Source organism: Paramormyrops kingsleyae, chromosome 2 (genome assembly GCF_048594095.1).
Source record: "Paramormyrops kingsleyae isolate MSU_618 chromosome 2, PKINGS_0.4, whole genome shotgun sequence".
In the NCBI taxonomy this organism is placed as follows: Eukaryota; Metazoa; Chordata; class Actinopteri; order Osteoglossiformes; family Mormyridae; genus Paramormyrops; species Paramormyrops kingsleyae.
The window spans coordinates 13,194,884-13,217,019 of NC_132798.1; the positions used below are offsets into that span (position 1 = coordinate 13,194,884).

At 39.0% G+C, this 22,136-nt stretch overlaps 1 protein-coding gene across 4 annotated transcripts in view; it reads left to right on the forward strand.

The window, feature by feature from the left end:
* Positions 1-21,546, forward strand: part of adgrd1 (adhesion G protein-coupled receptor D1) — a 69,997-nt gene extending 48,451 nt beyond the window's left edge. For all 4 annotated transcript variants that reach the window (XM_023826987.2, XM_023826988.2, XM_023826989.2 and 1 more), the window contains 6 exons: positions 1,947-2,013; positions 3,432-3,523; positions 13,859-13,985; positions 14,967-15,008; positions 15,395-15,487; positions 17,592-21,546. In XM_023826987.2, coding sequence (XP_023682755.2) covers positions 1,947-2,013; positions 3,432-3,523; positions 13,859-13,985; positions 14,967-15,008; positions 15,395-15,487; positions 17,592-17,687 — 517 coding nt within the window. In that variant the 3' untranslated portion in view covers positions 17,688-21,546. The remainder of the gene's footprint in view (positions 1-1,946; positions 2,014-3,431; positions 3,524-13,858; positions 13,986-14,966; positions 15,009-15,394; positions 15,488-17,591) is intronic.
* The last annotated feature ends 590 nt before the right edge of the window (positions 21,547-22,136 follow it).

A 22,136-nucleotide genomic window follows, 5' to 3' on the forward strand; every position in this document is an offset into this window, starting at 1 on the left:
TCTTGTTTACGGTCCTTTAACATTCTCCACTGTTCAGAACCAACTGGCAACGGTGCATGACAGGACACATGGGATGCTGAACCCTTTCGTTTGTTTCCAAAACAAATGCAAAAAATAAATCTCAGACAGTCAACAGACTGACATTGCTGCCAGTAAAATATGTCGGAAACTGAAATACATTCTTATAAATACATCACTTGGTTCAGTCAATTATAGAATGTCCCCCAAAACTGCTTCAGAACAGAAGCTGGCATTCTGAGTGACTTCTGAGGTCCAGCTGACAGATGCCAGCTGTGTCTGGTGTTTAAGGAAGAGCTGGTGCGAATATCCAGGAGCTGTCACTCATGCTTGTGAAAACCTAACTTGGCAGTTTGAGAAATTCTACATGGTCTTGTTTAATAACTGTTGTACAAACCGATGGTAACACACCGAAAGCAGCAAAAATTTATCACTGGGGAAATTATCTATTCAGGAAGTACATTCTATTGAATGTGCATGCAAGAGAAGATGACAGAAACAAACACATCGCAGATAGAGTTCTTTGCTCCTATGTATGTACATGCAGTTATAAAAACAAATATTTCACTCGAATATATCCAGTTATACTGTAGGATTTTGCAGTTATTTAACAGATGCCTTTGTTCAAAGTGATGTACAAGTGAGGGTAATTGTATGGGTGATGTCACAATGCCAAATACGGCATTTGAATCAGTGATCTTACAATCACAGGCGCAGAATCCTTTGCCACCCCCACTGGCACCAGGTGTTGGCAAAAGGCAAATAAAAAAGATATCTTTAAATACACAATTAACACTTTAAAGGCATTTCAGGATCTTTACATGTTTAATTTCTCATAATTTAATAGTATTATTAGGCTCTTTCTTTGGTGAAAGATGTTGTGTAGCTCTTGCTCCTATGCAGTTCTATCTGGGCGATCGTTGGAAACTCAGCCCAGCTGCACTTATACCTTTTTGACTCCTTGGCAGCCGTATGTTTGTATTGTGCTATTTGCCTTTGCTTGTATGCTTTGGATAAACGCGCCTGCAAATAAAATAAATGTAAATGTTCAAACTGGGCTTTGTGAAAATATCACCTGGTGGTCTTTGTGTTGTCAGTCAGATGAGCTCGTTAGGTTGCATCTCCAGGACCGTAATTAGTAGGATTGTATCTTTTTTTTGTTTTGTTGTGCTTGTGCAATGACTGTTATGTTGCAGTCATTAAAACAAGAAAAACAAAGTGGTATGAACAGAAAACCTGGGGAGATGTCGATTTGTAATTTAGTCTCCCTTGTTCCACAAAGTGCAAATTTTGTTCCTGACCATGTTGAGACTGGCATGAGTGTAATGAAACCTTCCTTTGAGTAATGGGGTACTAACTTTAAAATATGGGCATTGCTAATTATAGCTTTGTCAAAGGGAGTATGGGTCAAAATATATATATGAGGAATACCTGCCACGAGTTTGAGGACCCTTCAGGGAGAAGTATCTAGACTCAGACCAGGTGCTGATTGGTACTTTCAACTTGTCACAAGAAGCATTCTCCTCATGATCACGTCGAGCAGATATGTCACAACAAAGGGTGCTCTCATCCCGCTCTTTCCCAGAAACTTGAGCTTAGAAACACTTTGGGCAGGTTCTGTAGTTCGAAAAGTCGCAACTGTTTCCTGTGGGTAATAGTGTATCATGAATGACAACTAGAACCATAGAAGTAAAAAAAAAAAAAAAGTAAAAAGGATTTTGATCACAGCGTCGATGTCCCTGTGGGTTATGCCTCAGCTTTAACTGAAGTTTGTGAGAATCCTTAAGCACGGCTTCATTCTAACGGTGAAGAGCAGCGTAAATATTGTTGTTTTGGGAGGCCCGTGTACTGTCCTGTCCATCGTGTCTTGTCTATTGTATACTGCAATTTAAAATAGCTGTTTACCTCTAGGATTCTTCTCCCCATAGCTGCTGGTTGTCACTGGAGAAAGGAGCGATCTGGGCCTTCGTGGCACCGGCACTGTTCGTCATAGCGGTAAGAGGCTAGGCCATTATCTGAGCCTGATTCGACCTTAGGGAATCTCACTGAACTTCCACTGAGATCATTATTTCCTTTATTTGTGTATGTCTTTCCATTTCATTGTATAATGTTCCCTGCTCCTTGTCCAGTGTTGTTTTCGTTCTCTAAGACCAGCACACGCCAGTCCGTCTCACGGGGCTCTTTTCATCTGCATTTAGTCTATGGCCATTGCAGCTCACTCAATACCCTCTCAACATTAATGCCTTGTGCCGATGCCCCTTTTTCCGCTTGTTCAGTAGATCCTGCCTGGAGGACATGTGGTCAAGCCTTTTATTTTCTTTTTATCAGTAAATGCTGGGTGAAGCCTAAACATAATTGCTGGCCTAAGTAGGCATCTCTTACCGATGTTATCAAATGCAGCGGGGGGGGGACAGGATTTTATGGTTTGAGTAGCAACACTATAAGTTTAATACTATTTAAAAGATCAACGTACAGGTAAAATGCCTGCTTTACTTTCATCGCCGTACCTTTTAATAAGACCATAATCCATCTGGCAGGACAGCTGAGTGGTGCTTCTGTACGTTTGATGAAGGGACAAGCTACCAATCTCCATATCAGTGACCTGAACCATAAACTCCTGACTCCAATCTCTGCTGCCTGACCTAAGCAGCCTCAAATCATTCTCTCTGCTCATGTCGCTTTACACAATACCGTCCTCACCTTCAGAGGCGATCTGGAATACCGATTAAAACAATTAATCGACAGACATAACCTAACTGGCTGCTGAATCTTGACCTCTGGTAAAATTCTTTTGTAAGACGTTTTAAGAGGTTTCCCAAGCAGGGTTAAATTTGTAGAACTAGTTGTCATAGTGAAGATAGTTTGCTAGTTACATAACACATCAGAGCTGTTAATTAAAAATGCACCAAATCTAGCAATTCAGGCTTTGATGTCAGATGCAACATATCTAATACCTTTTTTACAGAAAGCATATGGGTAAAAGTTACCATAAACATCTCAGCAATCATATTTTAAGCAATTTTACAACTTATTTTATTCATTCATTTAGGACTTTATCTGAGCAACTAATACAGATAAATAATTTGTTCACTCCTGGGAGTGTAACACAAAAATGTTCTGAGGGCAGAACAAAAAATGATTGGTTCAGAGAGATAACCAGTTACATTGTAGAATACGTGGGTTCAAGCAACTAGAAAAGGTGTGGACCAACCAATCAGATGTCTTGGTCCTGCCTCCTGTAGTTGCTTGGACACACCACCTCTACAATCTAATTGGTTATCTCTCTGAACCAATCATTTTTTGCTCTGCCGTCAGAACATTTTTGTGTGACACTCCCGCGAGCATTTCGTTCTGTAACACTTCATTCAGTGTGAGGTCATGTCATAGTAATGGGGGTTTTGTGCTTGCATCAGGTGAACATCGGCATCCTTATTGCTGTTACGAGGATCATCTCCCGGATCAGTGCAGAGAACTACAAGGTGCATGGAGACCCCAATGCTGTCAAGTGAGTTCATTTCCATAATCCTTCCGTCGTCTTCTGCTCCCCCTATTGGCAGCCAGTCAGGTTCTTGCAATCCTTCATCAAGAGTAAAATCTCTCACATTATGTTGGCTTCCCGTGTAAATGGAACATAACTCCAGCGTGACCCTTTACCATAGAGTTTATGGAGTATCTACTGTAAAATAGTGTGTGTCTATGTGTGGTTTTCGCTAAGTAGTTTAACACTTGTTGGACAGTCAAAAATTGAGACAGTGTATTGAGCATTACAATTACTGAAATGACTAGTGATTTAAGAACTTGTTGACTAGCATCTATTCATAAGATGAATGCATCCTCGAATTCTTTCAGGGAATTTGTACTGGCCTTTTTGATTGATCCGCTGTTGTGTGTGAGAGATTTTAAGCTCATACATTTTTAATATATGTTGAATGATTTTTCATTTAATTCTGAGGAAACTACAGAGGTGTGATAGCAATGACATGGGTGGCCCAACCTGGTATATTGCTGATAAAATGTCCAATGGTTGACATTATCGGGACATGGAGCTAGGCTAAAATCACCAGCATCAAACATCATGATAGACAGCAAGAGGGAACTATTTCTTTTTAAATTTTAGTAGTCAAGTGACTTGTGACTTAAGACTAGAATTTTCACCAGGTATTTGATCTGCATGTAGGCCACTGTGAGAAGTCCCAAGACCACCAACATGTTTCATTTTAGCAATAATTACACATTTGTGCAGGCTGTCAAAATTCGGGTTTTCCTACCTGTACAGCCCAAATCAATAATACATCTAATGATGCAATGCCTTAGGAATTCATACATTCATGAAGAAAATGTGATGCATATGTAGTCAGAAAAATAGATGGCATGTGTAGGAGTGATGTTTGCACCTAAATCCATGAACAAATCTATCGGCATCGAAAGAGTAAGATGCTCAAGTGTTCGTTCTGGAACAAGGAGCTGCAAAATGTTTTTGAAAACAGTCCTCATCTCTGATGAAGGTCTGGGCGCTCTTTTCTGTTAGAGGTGAATTCAGGAGATCTCTTCATCCACACACATTTACAGGTCTGAATCAATATGCTGAGGTCTTTATTGGCGATGAAAACTAATTAGTGCTGAAATACACCATAGAGTTCCTTCTCAGACAGACCCTTACATGGGCTTGTTAAGGCAAAACAAAATCATGCCAAGTGGCTTCCAGTCACTCTTTGGGCCTGCTGGTATGTTGACAGGGGTCTTCTTAGTTTATTCAAAATGCAGAGCCACAGTATGTCTGCAACAAAAAAGAAACGTTCCGAGTTTAAACAAGGTGATGTGAAAGCATCCTGTATATATTATGAATACCATAGATTGAACCTCTAGAGCAGGGGTGTCCAACTCCAGTTCTGGAGGGCCGGAGTCCTGCACATTTTTGGGTTTCCCCTCATTTAACACACCTGATTCAACTCCTTGTGCTAATTACGACACAGCTCTTGAGCTGAATCATTTATGGAACAGAGAAAGAACTAAGCTACACAGGGTTCCGGCCCTCCAGGACTGGAGTTGGGCACCCCTGCTCTAGAGGAAGAACATGAAACCAGTGGACTTGCACTATGACCATGGATTTTGGTGGAATCGGCTCTTGTTTTGACAGTCCCTTTTGAAATCAAGCCTGAATGTACAAAGCACGTATATGTAGCATTCATATTTTTTCCCTGTGCCTGCTGAAATTGCATCATAATTTCATTATTCCAGAGCAAGATTTGTAGCTCGTGTAGTTTAATGCCAAAATCTGGCCGGCGTTCCAGAGGGCAGAATGTACAATATTGACCAGCAGTAGAAATTGGATGTGACTCAGAATTTTTTTTTCCATATTTTGCAGAACAGCAGCAGAACTGGATGTTTTTTTTATAAAATGACATGAAATCATCTGTGTGGGGTGTGTGGGGTTTCACAGATGGGGATGTTTATGCCAGGGGGACTTTGTCGCAGAATGATCCCATATTTCCTAACACATATCAACACCTGCTCCCAGCGATGATGTCGTGTCAGTCATTGGCGCAAGAAAAGGCATGCTGCACGCCACTGCTAGCTTTCCCCGTCTACACTCTAATTTACAAGCAAAGGCTGTCACACAACTGTGGCATTGTGAGGTTATAGTCTTGAAAAACTGGCCTTGATTTGCTTTGAAACAAGTTGTTAGCTTGTCTGTCTAGTCTGTGGGCTGATCAGTGTTTTATTCTTACTGGGAACACAGTGGTCTAGCATGTACAGTCCTTTAATCTCAGTTTTAAATAGCTTGTAACGATTGCTGGTCTTTGAAAGTATTTGAAAGTGTTGAAACTGATGCATTAGTGGTAATGGGAGCTGCTGTATTACTAATCTCTTTCTTTTTAAAGCAGGACTCCATTCCATAATACGAGTGCAGTTTGCCCAAATGTGCACATTGATTTTCTTTTTTCCAAAACATGTCCCATTGTTACGGAATTCCGAAGGGGACAGTGTGGGGAGTGGGGGGGGGGGGTGATTTTAGCAGTGACTTTGCTCAAAGTCACTTGTGGTGAATGGACACAGTGCAATTATTAATAAATAAATATGTATGAAATACCTAATATGGAAGTTACATGGGTATGCGTTGTTCCTGCAAAGTTTAATAACACTTTACATGACATGTCTGTATCACTTACGTAATATACTATACTATTCCATAAATAAGTTCCATCTTTTGTACTTTTTATGGACACAGTGCAGTTATTAATGGTAATGGATAAGTATTGCGAGAAAAATGCATGTCTTTTTTTTTTTCCCCAACCAACGATTTTTTTTCCCCAACTACCGATTTTTTCCCCCCAACATGTCCCTTCTGGGGTCTGTACATTGTTCATTTGACAGTAAATATGCATCATGCATTGAATTATGAATTACATATTTTGAATCAGTGGCTCTCTGTGTTTAAAGACTTCTTCTGCCCTTGTTTGACTTCTAAAATAAAGAATGGAATCATGTTGGTTGATGGCTGATTTTTTTATTTTGGGGAATTTCTCAAATACAAAAAAATCGATTTTTTTTTTTTTTAAATGGGAAAACTCCCATATAAACATTGAATTATCAAGGATTTTTAAAATGGAAAGTGTATTGTAAAATGTTAGCGTTGCGTTATTTACATCCTGTCATCGATGTAAGTGGTATGTGAAAAGGGAGCAGATGGTTTTGACAGGGGTTTCGTACTGTTTCTGGCTGCACCTGTCTATCTGTCAAAGTGAAATCCCTCGACAAAGCTTTGCTCCATTCTAAAAACCCTATGTCACATACTTATGGAGGGCTAAGAGTGCCAAAATTAAATAAATAAATACACCAATAATTAATTAATTAAATGTGTCATGAATTGTTTAAAATGGGAAATGTAAAGATCAATTATTACTTAAATGTGTCATGAATTATTTAAAATGGGAAATAAAAATATCGTTAATTAAATGTGCCATGAATTATATCTAGCATTAGAAATAAAATCATTATTAATTAATTACATGTGTCATTTATAATTATTTCACTATTTATTTAATTTTGGCACTTTCACCACATCATGAATTAATTTTATCTGTCAGTGTGACCCATCAAAGTCAGTAGGCGGGTCACTGCGGGTCGTCAACCGAGAGTAACATCTGATTGGTTACCCTGTACAGCAAGTCAAAACAAATAGATCCCAGATAATGGATCGGTACGGGACCCGTCAACATACTCCGAGACAATAGATGGCAGTATTTGTTTTTACATTGCTACCTATAATAATCAAGAAGAAGAAGAATTTCGCAACGGCCTTAATTGAGCGATATAGGTAGGGGTGTCTGTCACTACCGAAAATGTAACTTCCGCTACTACGCATGCGCACGCTTGCGACTTCTGGAAGAAGGCGTGCTATTTTTATGGCATCGCGTCACATTTCATCGTCTGTTGATTTTTTATGATAATGTCGACAGCGAGAGGAAAGAGAATTAACCGGATAATGATGAAGTCCTTCGACTTTAAAAGATTTTATTTCGCATAGGCCTTTAATGCCTAATGTGCTTCAGAAGGAGCGACGTAAAATACAGGGTATGGCCATCAATTTTAGTCAAAGGTGACATTACTTTAATGTTACCATTATGTACTACTCCCAGTTCGATGTGCTGTGAAGTTACTTAAACTAAGCCTGCTTTTTTCTCCTTAGTCATTTCTTTTCTTAATTGTATCAGTGTAATTACCACACACTCCTGTCAGTTATGGCAGCTGTGTTTTGTGGTGCTAAATGAAGCAAATTATATTTGTTTCTGACAGACGACCGATTGTTTTATCTTGGGCCAAACCGCACAACATAAACATTGTTTATGTTGCGCAAATAAAAGTTCTTAACTATTATTTTGGAGTGACTTTTTTTTTTTTAGAAAATGCTGTACATATATCACAGCCCCTTGATAAGCAATATGGGTACACAAGATTGATATACACCTCAATTTTATTACGATTTCTAAAGAAAAGGCATCTATTCAGCAATATCAATTGGGAAAGTGTAAGATTACTGTCCGGTGTTCTGACAAAACGTCCTACTTTATCAAAACATCCTACCGTAGTGCTAATCGATAGCCCTAACCCTAACTCTTACCCTAACCATAACCCCCCAAAACCCCCTAAAACTCTTACCCTAACCCTAACCCCAAAAACCTAACCCTAATCCCAAAACGGTGGAACTGCACATGCGCAGAAAGGCTCGATAGCACGTCTCGATAGGTAGGATGTTTTGTCAGAACACCGGCACTAAAAGCAACGCGCACACAGATGCAGATATTACAATCTGCAAAGCAATATGGTTTAAATACCACAATAAAGTGACGGCTGAACTATAAATATAAACATCAATGACCCATCTCACAATACGTGACCAATGAATGATGATACACGACATCCATGCCCTGAATCACAGTCTGCCGCAAAATGTGAATACATGCGCAGTATTGGGCCTGGTCCATGATTGGTAGCGCCATGTTGGAAATGACACAGCTTCAGACCAAAACAATCGGCTGCACAAGATCCAGATAGATCATTGTTTGTCCCGCCTACTGACTTTGATGGGTCACACTGACAGATAAAATTAATTCATGATGTGGTGAAAGTGCCAAAATTAAATAAATAGTGAAATAATTATAAATGACACATGTAATTAATTAATAATGATTTTATTTCTAATGGTAGATATAATTCATGGCACATTTAATTAACGATATTTTTATTTCCCATTTTAAATAATTCATGACACATTTAAGTAATAATTTATCTTTACATTTCCCATTTTAAACAATTCATGGCACATTTAATTAATTAATTATTGGTGTATTTATTTATTTAATTTTGGCACTCTTAGCCCTCCATACATACTTTGGTTCACTTCCGTTCTCCAAACTTTCCCAGTTTGCATTTATTTTTGCTTTTGCAATTTTACTATCCTAAATGATATCGAATGCATGCATCTAATCTTTTTCCTTTGTATTCTTTGCCTGTATGCATAACAAGATTTGATTGCGATAATAATACTAAATTATAGTGTGGTTTGTATGTTCTGGTCTATATGGACATGGGCACCAAAATAGAATAATTTGAAAAAAGGGAAAGAATCGCTTTCGCTGATGAGGTTTATGGCATCCTTCTCATTTACCAGTCATTTTCTTGGGGGTAATTGATTAGCTTTTCTTGAACGTGCTATTCACCTATTCAGCCTGCTGTTGTTTTTTTGCAATAGCTGCACACTAGATTCACATTGAGCTTTTTTGCCGGTCATTACTTATTTGATTTTTGCCTGCACTTTGATAGCCATATTGAATAAAACATCCAATTAATTGGTATGTTTACTGCGGACAAGGCCGCTGTTCAGAGAATGCGACATTATTGCTTTGTGAAGCCAAGGTCAGAGGATGTGATCGAGGCAATTCTTTCTAGTTCATATGGCTGGGGTTTAACTCAGCTCTTTCCTAAAGTAGACAATAGTTTACACAATCAGGCTTTTGGCTCATGACCACTATGATCCGTGCAGAGCAGTGGTTTATCTGCTATGATCTTTCTGAAATTTGCCAGTCGCTGTTGTTTTTTTGTTTTTTTTTTGCTGACTCATGCTATAGATTTTATCATGTGTTGTTATAGGCTTTCTGCTGGTCTTCAAGTCTGGAGCTTTCATGTCCATGATCATTGTCTTCACTGTCCTTGGGTCAAGTTTCCAGGATCTCAGTACCGGCTCTTCTGATTGAACTTTACAGGCTTTGTCTCATATTACCTTCTTCACAGTGATGCCTTATGATGGAGAATGGTTCTTATTCATTAGTCTATAAGGGTTTATACTCTTATAGTTGTATTGGCTGTGGGTCATGTATTCATTAAGGACCTGAACTTTGACCTAGGAAGTAGGTTTGAGACTGATGAGTAGCTTTCCTGTTGTGCAGATGAGGAAGGCTCGTAAAATGAGTGAAATATTCCTGCAGAATAAAATGACTGTGGAATTTGCTTGTCACATTGCATAAAAGGAAGCACTAAATTAGGGTGTCCAGATAATCCATGTCAGGGAGGACACTTTGAGCTACTTCCGGTTTTACAAACTACTTTCAAATTGAAAGGCTCCTGTGCTCGGCTAAATAGTTCAGCTCTTCTTGTGCTTTGACTGGTTTGTTTCCTTGACTGAAAGACTCATCCAGCTGTTTTACATTAGCATTAGTGACACATGCATGATTATAGGAGAATGACCAATCAGCACACAGCAACAGCTCAGTGCTCAAGTGAAATCCAGGTCCTTTTAATTGAAATGGTAATTTACAATTCCTGTCCTAGCTCAGAGTGTCCTCGCTGACATGGATTATCTGGTCACCCTACACTAAATCCCATGATGCATTGCATACAAGGAGGCCCAAGCTTTTAGCAGCAGGCATTGTTCTCAATAAACTCCAGTTCCTTTGATGGTATCAGATAGGAATGTAACGATACCAAAAACTCACGGGACAATAATATCGCGATAAAAGGTTCACGATACGATAATTATCACAAAATTTTAAAAGACAAAAAATAATTAATAATCAACATTTTTATTAATATCAAATTAGTTCTTCCTTTTAACATAAAGTGCTTCTGCTTTTCCTTATTAGTGAAATATCCAGCTATGACCTTAATATAATGTAAATGTGGTTTTGTTTCTATTTGACCAATTTATAAATTATTGTTGAAATACTTGTTTTGTAATGGATTTACTGACCTATTGTCATGTGGGTTACACACGGCCATTAGAGCACAAAGCATTCATTAGTGTAATATGTATTTTTTCAGATGGAGCTTATATGAGTGAAATAACCATGTGATACCGTGGTTGATATCGTAAAAGTCCGACAATGGTATTTTTTTATTGCGATATAGCGATATTACGTTTATCATCCCTAGTATCAGATATTCATTATTTTATGTGATATGTAAGGACTGTTTAGCTATGGTCCACAAAAGACAGCATATGTCCAAGGAAGTTCCATTTTGATTTATATTTCCCTCAAAGGGATATTATTATTATTATTATATATTCATGTCTGATTTCACTTACTGAATAAGGGTCCTCTTCAACATACTTCGTTGGTTGTTTGGTTGCAAGGAAATTAACTAGAGATTGGACAGTCTGTTAAAGATTGTCTTTTGTCCACAGTGTTAACCTTGAAAGAAGTAAAGTGTTTTGCAGAGCACGCTTCCCTCTCTGCAAAGTGACTCAGTATTTAAATTCTTGCTTTGGCATGGATGAGTAAGCATTCACAATTAATCAAATGAAGCAGGTAGAAAAAAGCTTCTTGAAGGAAAAATGCAAAACATTTTTTGGAAAGCCAAAATATATATTGAATCAAATATAATTTAAGGGCATTTTAAAGAGAGTGTTGAAGTTTTTTTTCTCTTCCTGGCAACCCCATGGAATCTGTGGGAAAAAGTCCAATATGCCTGCTTTCATTCTTCCAAGATGCAACTGGGTTTAGGCGATAATTTTGGTTTAGTTTATGCTCTTTACCATACGGTATTGCTGTAATAAGAGTGTTTTTTTTTGCATTGGTGTAAACAAGGGTGTTTTATGCATATTAGGTTAAAACAAAAAGGAAGCGTGACAGGTTACTGGAGACCCGGATAATGTTTAGTGTACCGCATCAGGTGTGGCAGATAACAGGAATGGGACTCGGCCACACCTGGCGGCTTTCAATGCCACGATTCCAGCATGTGAGTCCGATGCATCTGGGGTGGATGCAGTTGCAATGGCTGTTTGGGGCACATTATGGCTACGTTCACACTGCCGTGCTGAAGTGACTCAAATCGGATTTTTTGCCTTAATGTGACACAGATCTGATCTTTTCAGGGCTGTGTGGACACGCAAATCTGATCTTTTCAAATCAGATTTGTGTCACTTTCATATGTGGTACTAAATCTGATACGTATCTGATTCGCGGCCATGCGACCTGAATGTGACGCTCAGATCGCAATTCATGTGGCTTTTTGCTTATACGCATGCGCTGACATCAGCCTGCACCGGCAGCGCGGGAAGGTAAAAATGGAGGAGAGCTGTGATAACAGTGAGGGGAAGGATGGAGAAGTTGGGGATTTAATTGATATTTGGGGAAATTAATCTGTTCAAGCTAAACTGGAAGGAACCTATTGTAATAGAGTAGTATTTGAAATAATTGCCAAAGAAATGGCACAGCGTGGACACGAACGTGGCTACAATGCCAAATAAAAATAAAGAGCCTGAAGTCAAAGTTTAAGGAGGCAAAAGACTCGAATCGGCGCAGCGTCATGACCGCACAATGTGCCGATTTTACGACCAGCTTTTTACCCGTGTAAAAACGTATCAATGTGCGCACGCGTGACGTTTCGGAGGACCGATGCGTTCACATTACAGTCAGATACAGGTCACTTGTACTTATGAATGTGAACCGTCAAGATAGACAAATCCGATCTGAGCAAAAAATCGGAATTGAATGATGTGGCTGGCAGTGTGAATGCAGCGTATGCTAAAGTCATCACCGACAGTAACTGCTCGGGTGCTTTGACTTCTGACTGGCAAACAATGTACCTAAGTTTACTTACCATTACCGATATGCCATTTATTTATTTAGTAGGCACTTATTTTTACAAAGTGAGGAAAGTAGCACATTACAAGCATACAGCTGTCAAGGAGTCAATTAAGCCTAAATGCAGCTTCCAACAAGCACTAACAGATTAAGAGCTATACAGTGCATTTCAGCGTAGTTTTATTCTATTCAGGATGTTTGCTATCCGATTCCCTGTGCTTTTTGGAATTGTGTTCAGGCTTCCTCTGATTCTGTGCTGGATATAGTGGCGGTGGAAGTAGGTTAGTGAGGTTTATGTGTTATTCTGTATGTTATTACTAAATATGAGTTTTCTGGATCTCTAACTCGATTACCGTCATTGAAGGCGGTCCAGAATCATTTTTAGCTCTTCGTAGTAGAAAACAGCTTTATTCTCTTTTTTGATTCTTTCTGAAAAATTTACCGCAATCATTTGATATTTTGATATTTTCATAATTTTTCTGAATTTTCTAAGACATGTAGAAGGTGCCTAAAAACACAAAAATTAACTTCTGTGTGACTCAGGCAAACACACAGCTCTTGTCTCAATGTTTAATACATTACTTTGGGATGTTTTGCTACCTGAGCTGTTCAGTTCAATTCAGTTTATTTTTATATAGCGCCTCTCACAACAGAGTTGCCCCAAGTTAGTGTGTGACAGTGCATTACTGCATTATTTATACTGTACAAAATGGTGCATGAAACAGGGAAATGGGAAGATTGAAAGAAAGCCAGTAGACAATGGAGGACAGGAAGCAAAAAGTCCCAAGTAGGGAGAAGAAAAAACTTCTGGGGTTCAAAGTCAACTGGCTGCCCAACCCCATTGGGCATATATAAGTTCTTCTTCACAAGCTGAGTTATCTTTTTGGACCTCACTAAGGGTATGTGTGTGTGTATGTGTGGATAGGTTTATATCACATTGTGGGGGACCAATTGTCTCCCACAACATAATAAAATTTTGGTATTTTGATGTTGTGGGGACCATGTTTCAGGTTCCCACAAATATCTGTGAATGCAATCAAAAAAGCAAAAGTGCTAAAAGTGTGGTATTTTGTTTGGTTACTTATGGTTAAGGTTAGGGCTGGGTAGGGGTTAAGGTCGTCATGTTGGGATTAGAGTTTTCCCCATAGAAATGAATGAAGAGTCTCCACAAAGATATAATTACAAACCTGTGTGTGTGTGTGTGTCTGTGTGTGTGTGTGTGTGTATGTGTGTGCCTGCGCTTTCTGAACTTTCAGGCTGACCGCCAAGGCTGTGGCTGTCCTCCTTCCTATCCTGGGCATCTCCTGGATCTTTGGGGTCCTGGCTATCAATGACCACTCCCTGATTTTCCAGTATCTATTTGCTGTCTTTAATTCACTCCAGGTTAGTGAACTGCCTGCTTGGTATTGAGTTTCAGTTTAAACCTGGAAACAGGATCACTGTTTTAGATACCATGGATTTTGTTTATTAACTGCTTTGAAAGTAAAGGTAAAATATCGCAAACCAATTTTAGTTCTTCATAAAGTCTGACCTACAATAGTATTAACCATTTTAAATTGCAGTTTTTCCCCCTTCTTCCTGTCAAAACACAATTATGTTTATATGGGTTTATGTTGATACGGGTACATATATGCAAACATAATCATTCATAGCCCTGTCAGCTTTCAGGGTTTCTGCCTTGTTAAGGGAGCATATGCCAAAATGTTATTAGTTATGTTTACTAATTTGCAGTGGAAGCTACAGCAGCATTGTATTTCATTAGTTGTGTGTGATTATAATCCATTTTAATAAATGTATTATAATCCAGTTTTGCACCATAATAGGAAATGATTCGTTTGAGTATAATCTTGCATGAGTTTGTGTTTCAAAGTAAATTGCATCATAATATCTTGGGCAAACAGCTAATACAACATACTGAGGATATTACTGTACACTGATTTTAACGCAGTTCACTGTAGTATATATTGACTTACAGTCTCATTAATCATATAAGCCTAAGGACTCTATGGTATCTATGGGAGTGCTAGATAAATCTCAATGCCCCAGTGCCTCCAAAACTTGCAAGCCTAAGTTCCCAATGCACATTCTCACAAACAGCTCTCACACCACCAAACATCACCCACTCAATGACAATTCATGTGTCCCCTCAGTCATCAATTAGGTCTGTCCGACTGATAACACTACGGGTGAAAATGGGAAGAATCTGTGTTTTTATTAACCACAATCTATTATCTGTACGTCTTTTGTCTCTAGCTGTAGTTTAAAACTGAAATAAGCGCTTGCGAAATGTAAGGGAATAAATGCCTCATGAATCGTAATTACAGGAAGGCGAACGTGAATGTGTTTCTGTGTTTCTTGGTACAGGGATTCTTTATTTTCCTGTTTCATTGTCTTCTCAATTCTGAGGTAATGTTCAAGCCTTGTTTTTTGTTTCTACATTTTCTGAACATCGTAGATTGATGTTAAGTGCTCGATAAAAGGCTCAGTCATTTCTCGTATACAGTATTTGTATGATTTAGATAAAAACAGAAGCAGAAAATGGCAACAATTTTACATTCATACATTTCTATTCTGTAAATTACTGAGCTGTGGTTTAGAGCGCAGCAGCCTGAGGGAGAAGAGGTCTTGCCTTTGAATTTCTTAAAGATGGCACACATTTCTTTTCTATGTTACAGATATTTCTATATCTAGAACCTCAGGCAGTTTTATGTATCTGAATTGTACAGTGAAATCCAATTGATAGACAGGTGCTGATTTTCTATTAAGATTCTGGTATGACTTTATCCTGGCAGGTACGGGCTGCCTTCAAACACAAAACCAAGGTCTGGTCACTCACCAGCAGCTCCATCCGCAACATCAACGTGAAACCCTTCAATTCGGACATTGTGAGTATTCCTGAGGAATCCATATGCTCTCGTAACAGCCACAAGCCATAAGCTATGTTGTAATGTGTATGTCCCAGCCTGGCAATTCATGAACTGACACTGTAAAAATGAACAAACTGCATAACCTGAAATCCTGTCCGTAAATATCAAGCTCGGAACTGGTGCCTCATTGGAAATTTAGCCAAATCTGCCTCCTTGCACCAAATCTAGCTCCTTGACAGCTGTTTGCTTGTTTATTTATGTGTCTGCCTCATAAATAAATGATCAAAAGCGTCTCCCAAATAAATGTAAACGTAAATTATAAAAACATGCAGCTCCATGTACCTGTGATAGCTGAATAATTTAACATTTACTGCTATTTTATTGTTTAGTCAGTGCTTTCATGCCACAGTGATTTAGGCCATTTATTTAGTGTGATATTTGACTGAAACAGTTCAGGCTAAACCTCTTTGTCAAGGTAACAGATCCTATTAGAAATATAACAAGTTTGTATCCTTAATCATCATGTTATCTGCTTCCTGTATCAATGGACACGGTCAACGTGTGATGCATGGCACAATTAACAATGTTAAACCTGATTTTCCCAAAAGACCCTATTAAATTGAAAAACCATATAATCAAAATTTATAATTTTAAAACTAATAATTATTCATTGAACTTGTATCTTATTAGTAACTAGGCCCAACAACTTTCATGAACATACAGCAGCATCAGTCTTTGTGTGGATTTGACCTGCTTTTTATAGACTTTCCAATGTCAGCATTCTTGGTTTCAAATGTTGCACCGGCATGTGTTCCAGTGCTGATTTTGATATGCTAAGCTTTGCTCGTGTAATCCTGTGTCCCGTCCTCTACTCCAGGATCTTCCGCTCAAGTTAGCTTGCTCTCTCTCCTTCTCTGTTTCCGTACCGCAATGTTGCTCCCCTTCTGAGAAAAATAGCTCCGCAGTCCTGTTTTCTGCCCTTGAGTTGCCTCTCTGCAGAGTGCCTGAAAGCGTATGATTATGATTCTGTCGCACGGGCTGCAGTAGTCTTGGGACTGCAGCCCTTAAGGTCTGCTGGGATATCAGGTACCCAACCTGACATTCAGAACCAGCTCTTATCTGGTAATAAGCCTTATGGTAAAGGTTTGGAAGACACAAGCACATATACGATAAGCATTGCAATTATATAAGTATATTTATCCTCCGTAATTTTAACTTTGACCGCTCAGAAGCCGTTTATCACCTTGGCTGTCCGACAGGGGGTGCTGATAACTTGCTTTTACATTGATGATCACACCTTGTGCAGGGTCATTTCTGTATTTACTAAAACCTGAATATTTTTTAGGAAATAAATCAGAAACAGGCTTTGCAGTTTTTCGTATTTATATTTACTGTAGAGTTTATGTCATCTGCAAATCGCAATCGGTTTGTTGTGGACATGAGGGTGGGGGCATGCTGTCAATTCAATGTCTGCCCCAGGTGCACTATGCATGTGCAACCCTATTTGTGATTTTTCACATTTTCCTCTCAACCGCAAACTGGTTGACTTTCAAGATTGTCACCATGGAAACACAGAAGAGTCACCTCAGTAGGTGTATCTCTGTCCACACCTTCTCCCGTCTATGAGCCATGTTGAAAGTCAATGAAAGTCAAGAAATTGTGCAACTGTCTCGCAATCCCAGAACCCCCCCAAAACAAACTTACTTACACCTAAAATTATGCATTGCTTGTTTGCTTCTCCTTTTTACCCACTTTCACTGGTGCCCACTGTCCGCATTCTCTGATCACTAGTTCTTCTGTTTATTTACCCATAATACAGTGCTTCTCAACCAAGGCCACAGTGGGTACAGATTTTCTAGCCCCTTAAGCAACTAAGAGTCTCTGTGCTAAATGAACTCAGTCGCTGCATTAAATACTTGAGTTTGGTGCTTGGGTACATTGACGATCTCGCACGCACTATTGGCTTCCAGGACCAGGGCCAAGGATGGTAGCCATAATAAGATTTCAGATTAATTAAAATCCATTCTTGTTTTGGATCAGTAACAGTATTTGCTGGCACAGTTGCGGAGGGTAACTTGTGCTTGTTCATTCATGGTCTGTGTCTCTTCGTTATTTTTTGCAGATGAACGGGAACAAAGGAGGTGTGTCCCCAACCAAGATGCACACCTGGGACAAGAGCACCAACTCCGCCAACCGTATCGACCTTTCGGCAGTGTAGCGCCCACCAAGCCTAGAGGATGACGACAGCGGTCCAGTCATGTAAAATAGACATTTTATTTTATTTTTGACACAGTTAAACTGGCACACATCACCAACAGGAATTCCACACTGGGACCAAAGCCAAGGCCAGATTTGCTCCATTCCTACAGCCTTCCCGGAATGTTCCCAGGAACATCTTTACTGAGGAGTCATTCTTTTAGTTGCCTTTGAACATCCAGCTGCAACCTGTTCACCCAGCCCCCTTGCGTTTCTCGCACTTTGATAAACACCAAAGCCTTTCCTGCTTCTCCCCTCTCTGCCAAAATCAACAGAGCTCCTATGGGCTCTCTCAGACCTGCGCACCAACCCAGCCCTCCAAAGGAAATTCACCAACCTTCCGTAAGAAAGGCAGTGCATTAAGAGTACATAATCCATGCAGCGAGACGTGGAGCGAGAATGAGCAGCAACACTAAGCAGTGAGACACGAAACAGCATCGAAACAATTTGCCAGTTTTATTTAATATTGCATTTAATGCAGCTACCGCGAAGAGAGGTTCACCACAAACTAGGTACTACTGTCATTGGTGGATAATAATTAATAAAGTAATAAGTTTGCTATAAGTTAGTGAGATGAAACTGCTAGAGGATAGTCTTTGGATAGCCTGTGGTGAGGAACTGGACAGGCTTTGCAGTATTTCTGGTTTTTGGCAGCCTGTTTCGCCACTTGAGGCCGGGGGTAAAGTCATTGTGGGGGTGTAATATGGAATTCATGTTGACCCCAGAATGAGAAGCTAGAAAGATGACAGGAGAGTGACAGAGAGAATAAACAGAACGGCCACATTATCCTTATCCATCTCTTTATAATTATAATTATCATGCGTGATTTATATTTGCAGTCATTAATTTAGAAGATGCCTTTGTCCAAAGGCATTGATTTTATTTTACAGATTAACATATACAAACAGACCCACACAAGCAGGGGTTAGGCAAAGCACAGTGATGTTTCATGCCTTCATATATAGCAGAGCAGTGGTAACGACTGATAAGAACAGTATACTTGTTCCCCATAGAGTCCCACTGTGCTGGGTTATCCGGTATTACTTTATCATTTGTTCTAGGGATCCTCAATTCTGTTTCATCACAGCTCATTTTGTAAGATTCAAATGAAACCAATGGCCGGCGAGTTGGTTTTGTGAGCGTTTGGTAGATGGGAAGTTATGAAGATTGTGTGGAGTGTTTGTGAAGAATTGGTTTCCCATTCCTAGTAAAATCCTTTTGCTAAGACCACTGTATCACTTACATTGTTTGCAATATTTGCATGAAAGTATACTGCCTATTGAGTGTCATTCTACCCAGGTTCTAAAAGCTTCTGAACATTCACAAGGGCTACTGAGGTCAGAAACGATGAGGTTATAATATTGCACCTCATCATAAATGAATGCAAAAATCCTTGCTGTTTTTAGTATAAGTCATCCTTTGCCATTGGCACTGTGAGTAAGACACCATTGGACCTTTTGACCAATGATGAAAGAACAACAGTTTGTGTTTCTCATATATAGTCCAGTAATAATTCACATTTGTATTTTAAATCATCTTACATGACATCAGCTTATCTCTCTGATGAGGTACTGTATTGTCACAGATTAATAACTAACTTTTGTGAGATAGTGACGATCTTGATAGAGTTTTGGGGAAAAATCATTAACATTTGTTGTTACTTTGAAGGGAATTACCTTTGGTGATTTTATTTAAATTAAAAAAATGACAATAATGCTTGGCCACCTCATATCCGTGCTGTACTTAAGCAATAATATTTTAGCATGGGAAGTGTTCTGCTTCTTTAACGGGATTCTTGGCAATAGTACATCTTCTAGAACATATTTGACTAATGGATAATGGTACAGTACAAAACCAGGTATGAACCTTCAGTCTAAAGTGGGTTTGTAACAGTGGCGTTTATTAGGTATTTATAGTGGTTTGTACAATGCATTCTGGGAATCGAGTCTTTGTCTGATTATTTTGGTGGGAACACAGTGGATGGAAGGTCCCAGGCCTTATTTTTGTTGCTTGCTCCATGACGTCCTACAGTTTTTAGTACTGGGTGAAAACATGAGGATGAAATAAAACTAGTTAGTTTTGTATAGAAGAATGACACATTTTCTGAGCTCACCGACAAGACTCGTGTCAATGCAGAGTTATGCAAAGAAAAAATGAAATGTATTAATGTAAACAGTTTTCTGTGAAGAGTCAGTGAGAGCCTGGGGGGTGTTTTCCTAAGAGTTCTTCAACAGGGGGAGTATCTGACATTCCCAGTTATTGCTGAACATTAATGCCAATATTGTATCATATGGTATTTAGGCATGCAGTTTTCAGAATTGTTGACGTTTCACACATTGTCTGTACCTTTAATTCATATTTGGTCTACTAGTATGATTTCATGTGGCTTACTATAAAAGTTATCTTTGTATTTATGTATCAGCACCAGCATCAGACGGATTCGGGTCCAACATTGCCTATAACATAATGTTCACTGTGAGAAAGGTTTATTTTTTTGTTGTAGGTTTAGACTTCATTGTTTTGACACTGTATCTTTTTTTTCTCAAACAGGATTTACTGTATGAAATAGCTTTGTATGACTGAATTTTTCTCAATTTTTCAAAAGTAAAAATGTGGCCACTTGTTCAAGCTTGGTCTCTGCATTATCTGTTAAATAAAGGACAAATTCCTCAAATAATTACATTATTTTTCAATTAATTTGACTTTTTAAATTATATATATTTTCATAATTTACCTTATTATAACTTTGTAACATTTTCAGCTATGGAAACAAGGGCGTAGGTTTGGTTTCAACATTTGTAGGGATTAAATCAGCCCCGAACCCCAACCACCACCCCCCAAAAAAAAAAAAAAAAAAAAAAACATACACAGTACTCCCACGATATTGGTAGATACTTGTCCCTATGCTCCATACCCAAATATACGCCCTTGTGCAAAAGCTTACACAAAACACATGAAAATTTTCCATCCTTAAACAGATGGAAGGCAAGATACTATATCGTTTCCTGGCTAGACATAATTAACTTAATCATGCAGGCTAATGTTTGTTTTGTTGAAGCCATTTAATGTAATGTGATAGCACTTTAATAGTTAACCATATTCCATATTACATTTGCATGAAATTCCTGTAAATATGACGGGAAGTCAGTAAAAAGTGAGCAAAAACTCTGTGAGCAGTTGAATATATTTTTTTAAAAAGATCTAGCTAATACTCCATAATGCAGCTGTTTGTTTTCGCCGACTATAGGAAGGACTTGCAGCTGTATTATTGTGTACACTTAAGTGGCAAGTGAATGAGTCTCCATGCGTAAGTGTGATGGCTCTGCGCTTATCACAGTGTATAGTGTTGATAGCCTTGCTGTTTTAAAGCCTTTCATCTTGACATCTCACCTGGCTTGTTGAGCAATCTGTTACGGTTTGATTGAGAAGCTATCAACAACTTTGGGTGGTGTAACTTCATGCAGATACTGGTAGGTCTCACCTATGGTTAAGTACCCTTGCAAGGACAAGCAGACTCTATTGGTTTCTGCCCTCCTGTTTCAATAGCAAATTGAATTATTTTTTCCAGACATTCTCGACAAAACAATAAGGAAAAAAAAATGCAAAAAATGGGTTAATGGCTATTTCAGAACAGAGATTTTCTGTGTTGTCTGCAACTTATTTATTTGATTTGTTGTGCTACCCATACTTTTTACACTATTCCTATTTGTATGCCCTATGGATGTGTCCATGTAAGAACACTTTAATTGTTAGCATTTTATTTTTTATAAAACTGCTTGAGGTCTTGGTTTTCAACTCAGAATAAATCTTTGATTATATTTTTTTTTCAGTATGTGTTTTGTCTGCTTGCAGTGTGGCTTTGCTGGAATAGGATGACGTTCTTCCTCCGCGGTGCCAGCCGCTGTTAGCATAGTGATGCAGATAAATGGGCTGAAGGACCATGGCAACGCTGGGACATGCCGGCACCATCGTCACCTGCTAAACTCCATTTGTATAATATCTAAAGGGCCGACACAGAGATGCATGCAAAATAAGGGGAAGGTGGCGACTTTAGGGGGACGGCTGAGAGACAGATTACAGCAAGGAGAGTGTTTGATGAATAGGAGGTGACAGCCTGCCACCGAGGGTCAGCGATGGACCCTCACCTCCAGCTCGCTGTTTCATGTTCACTTTGTGTCCCTAGCCGTAAGGGCAAACGGTGGGGAACCAGTTCTCAGAAGTCTGCAGAGGTCTGGAGAAGGTGGTTGACCCAGGTGAGACCGATGTGTGGTGTTTGCAAAGGAAATATTTGTGTCACGCATCACTTTGTATCTATAAAAATGTACCACCAAGATATATTCTCTGGAAGCATGGTGATGTAATGGAAAGGGTTTGAAAGGCCTGCATCTAGCCTTCATTAAAATCTCATTTT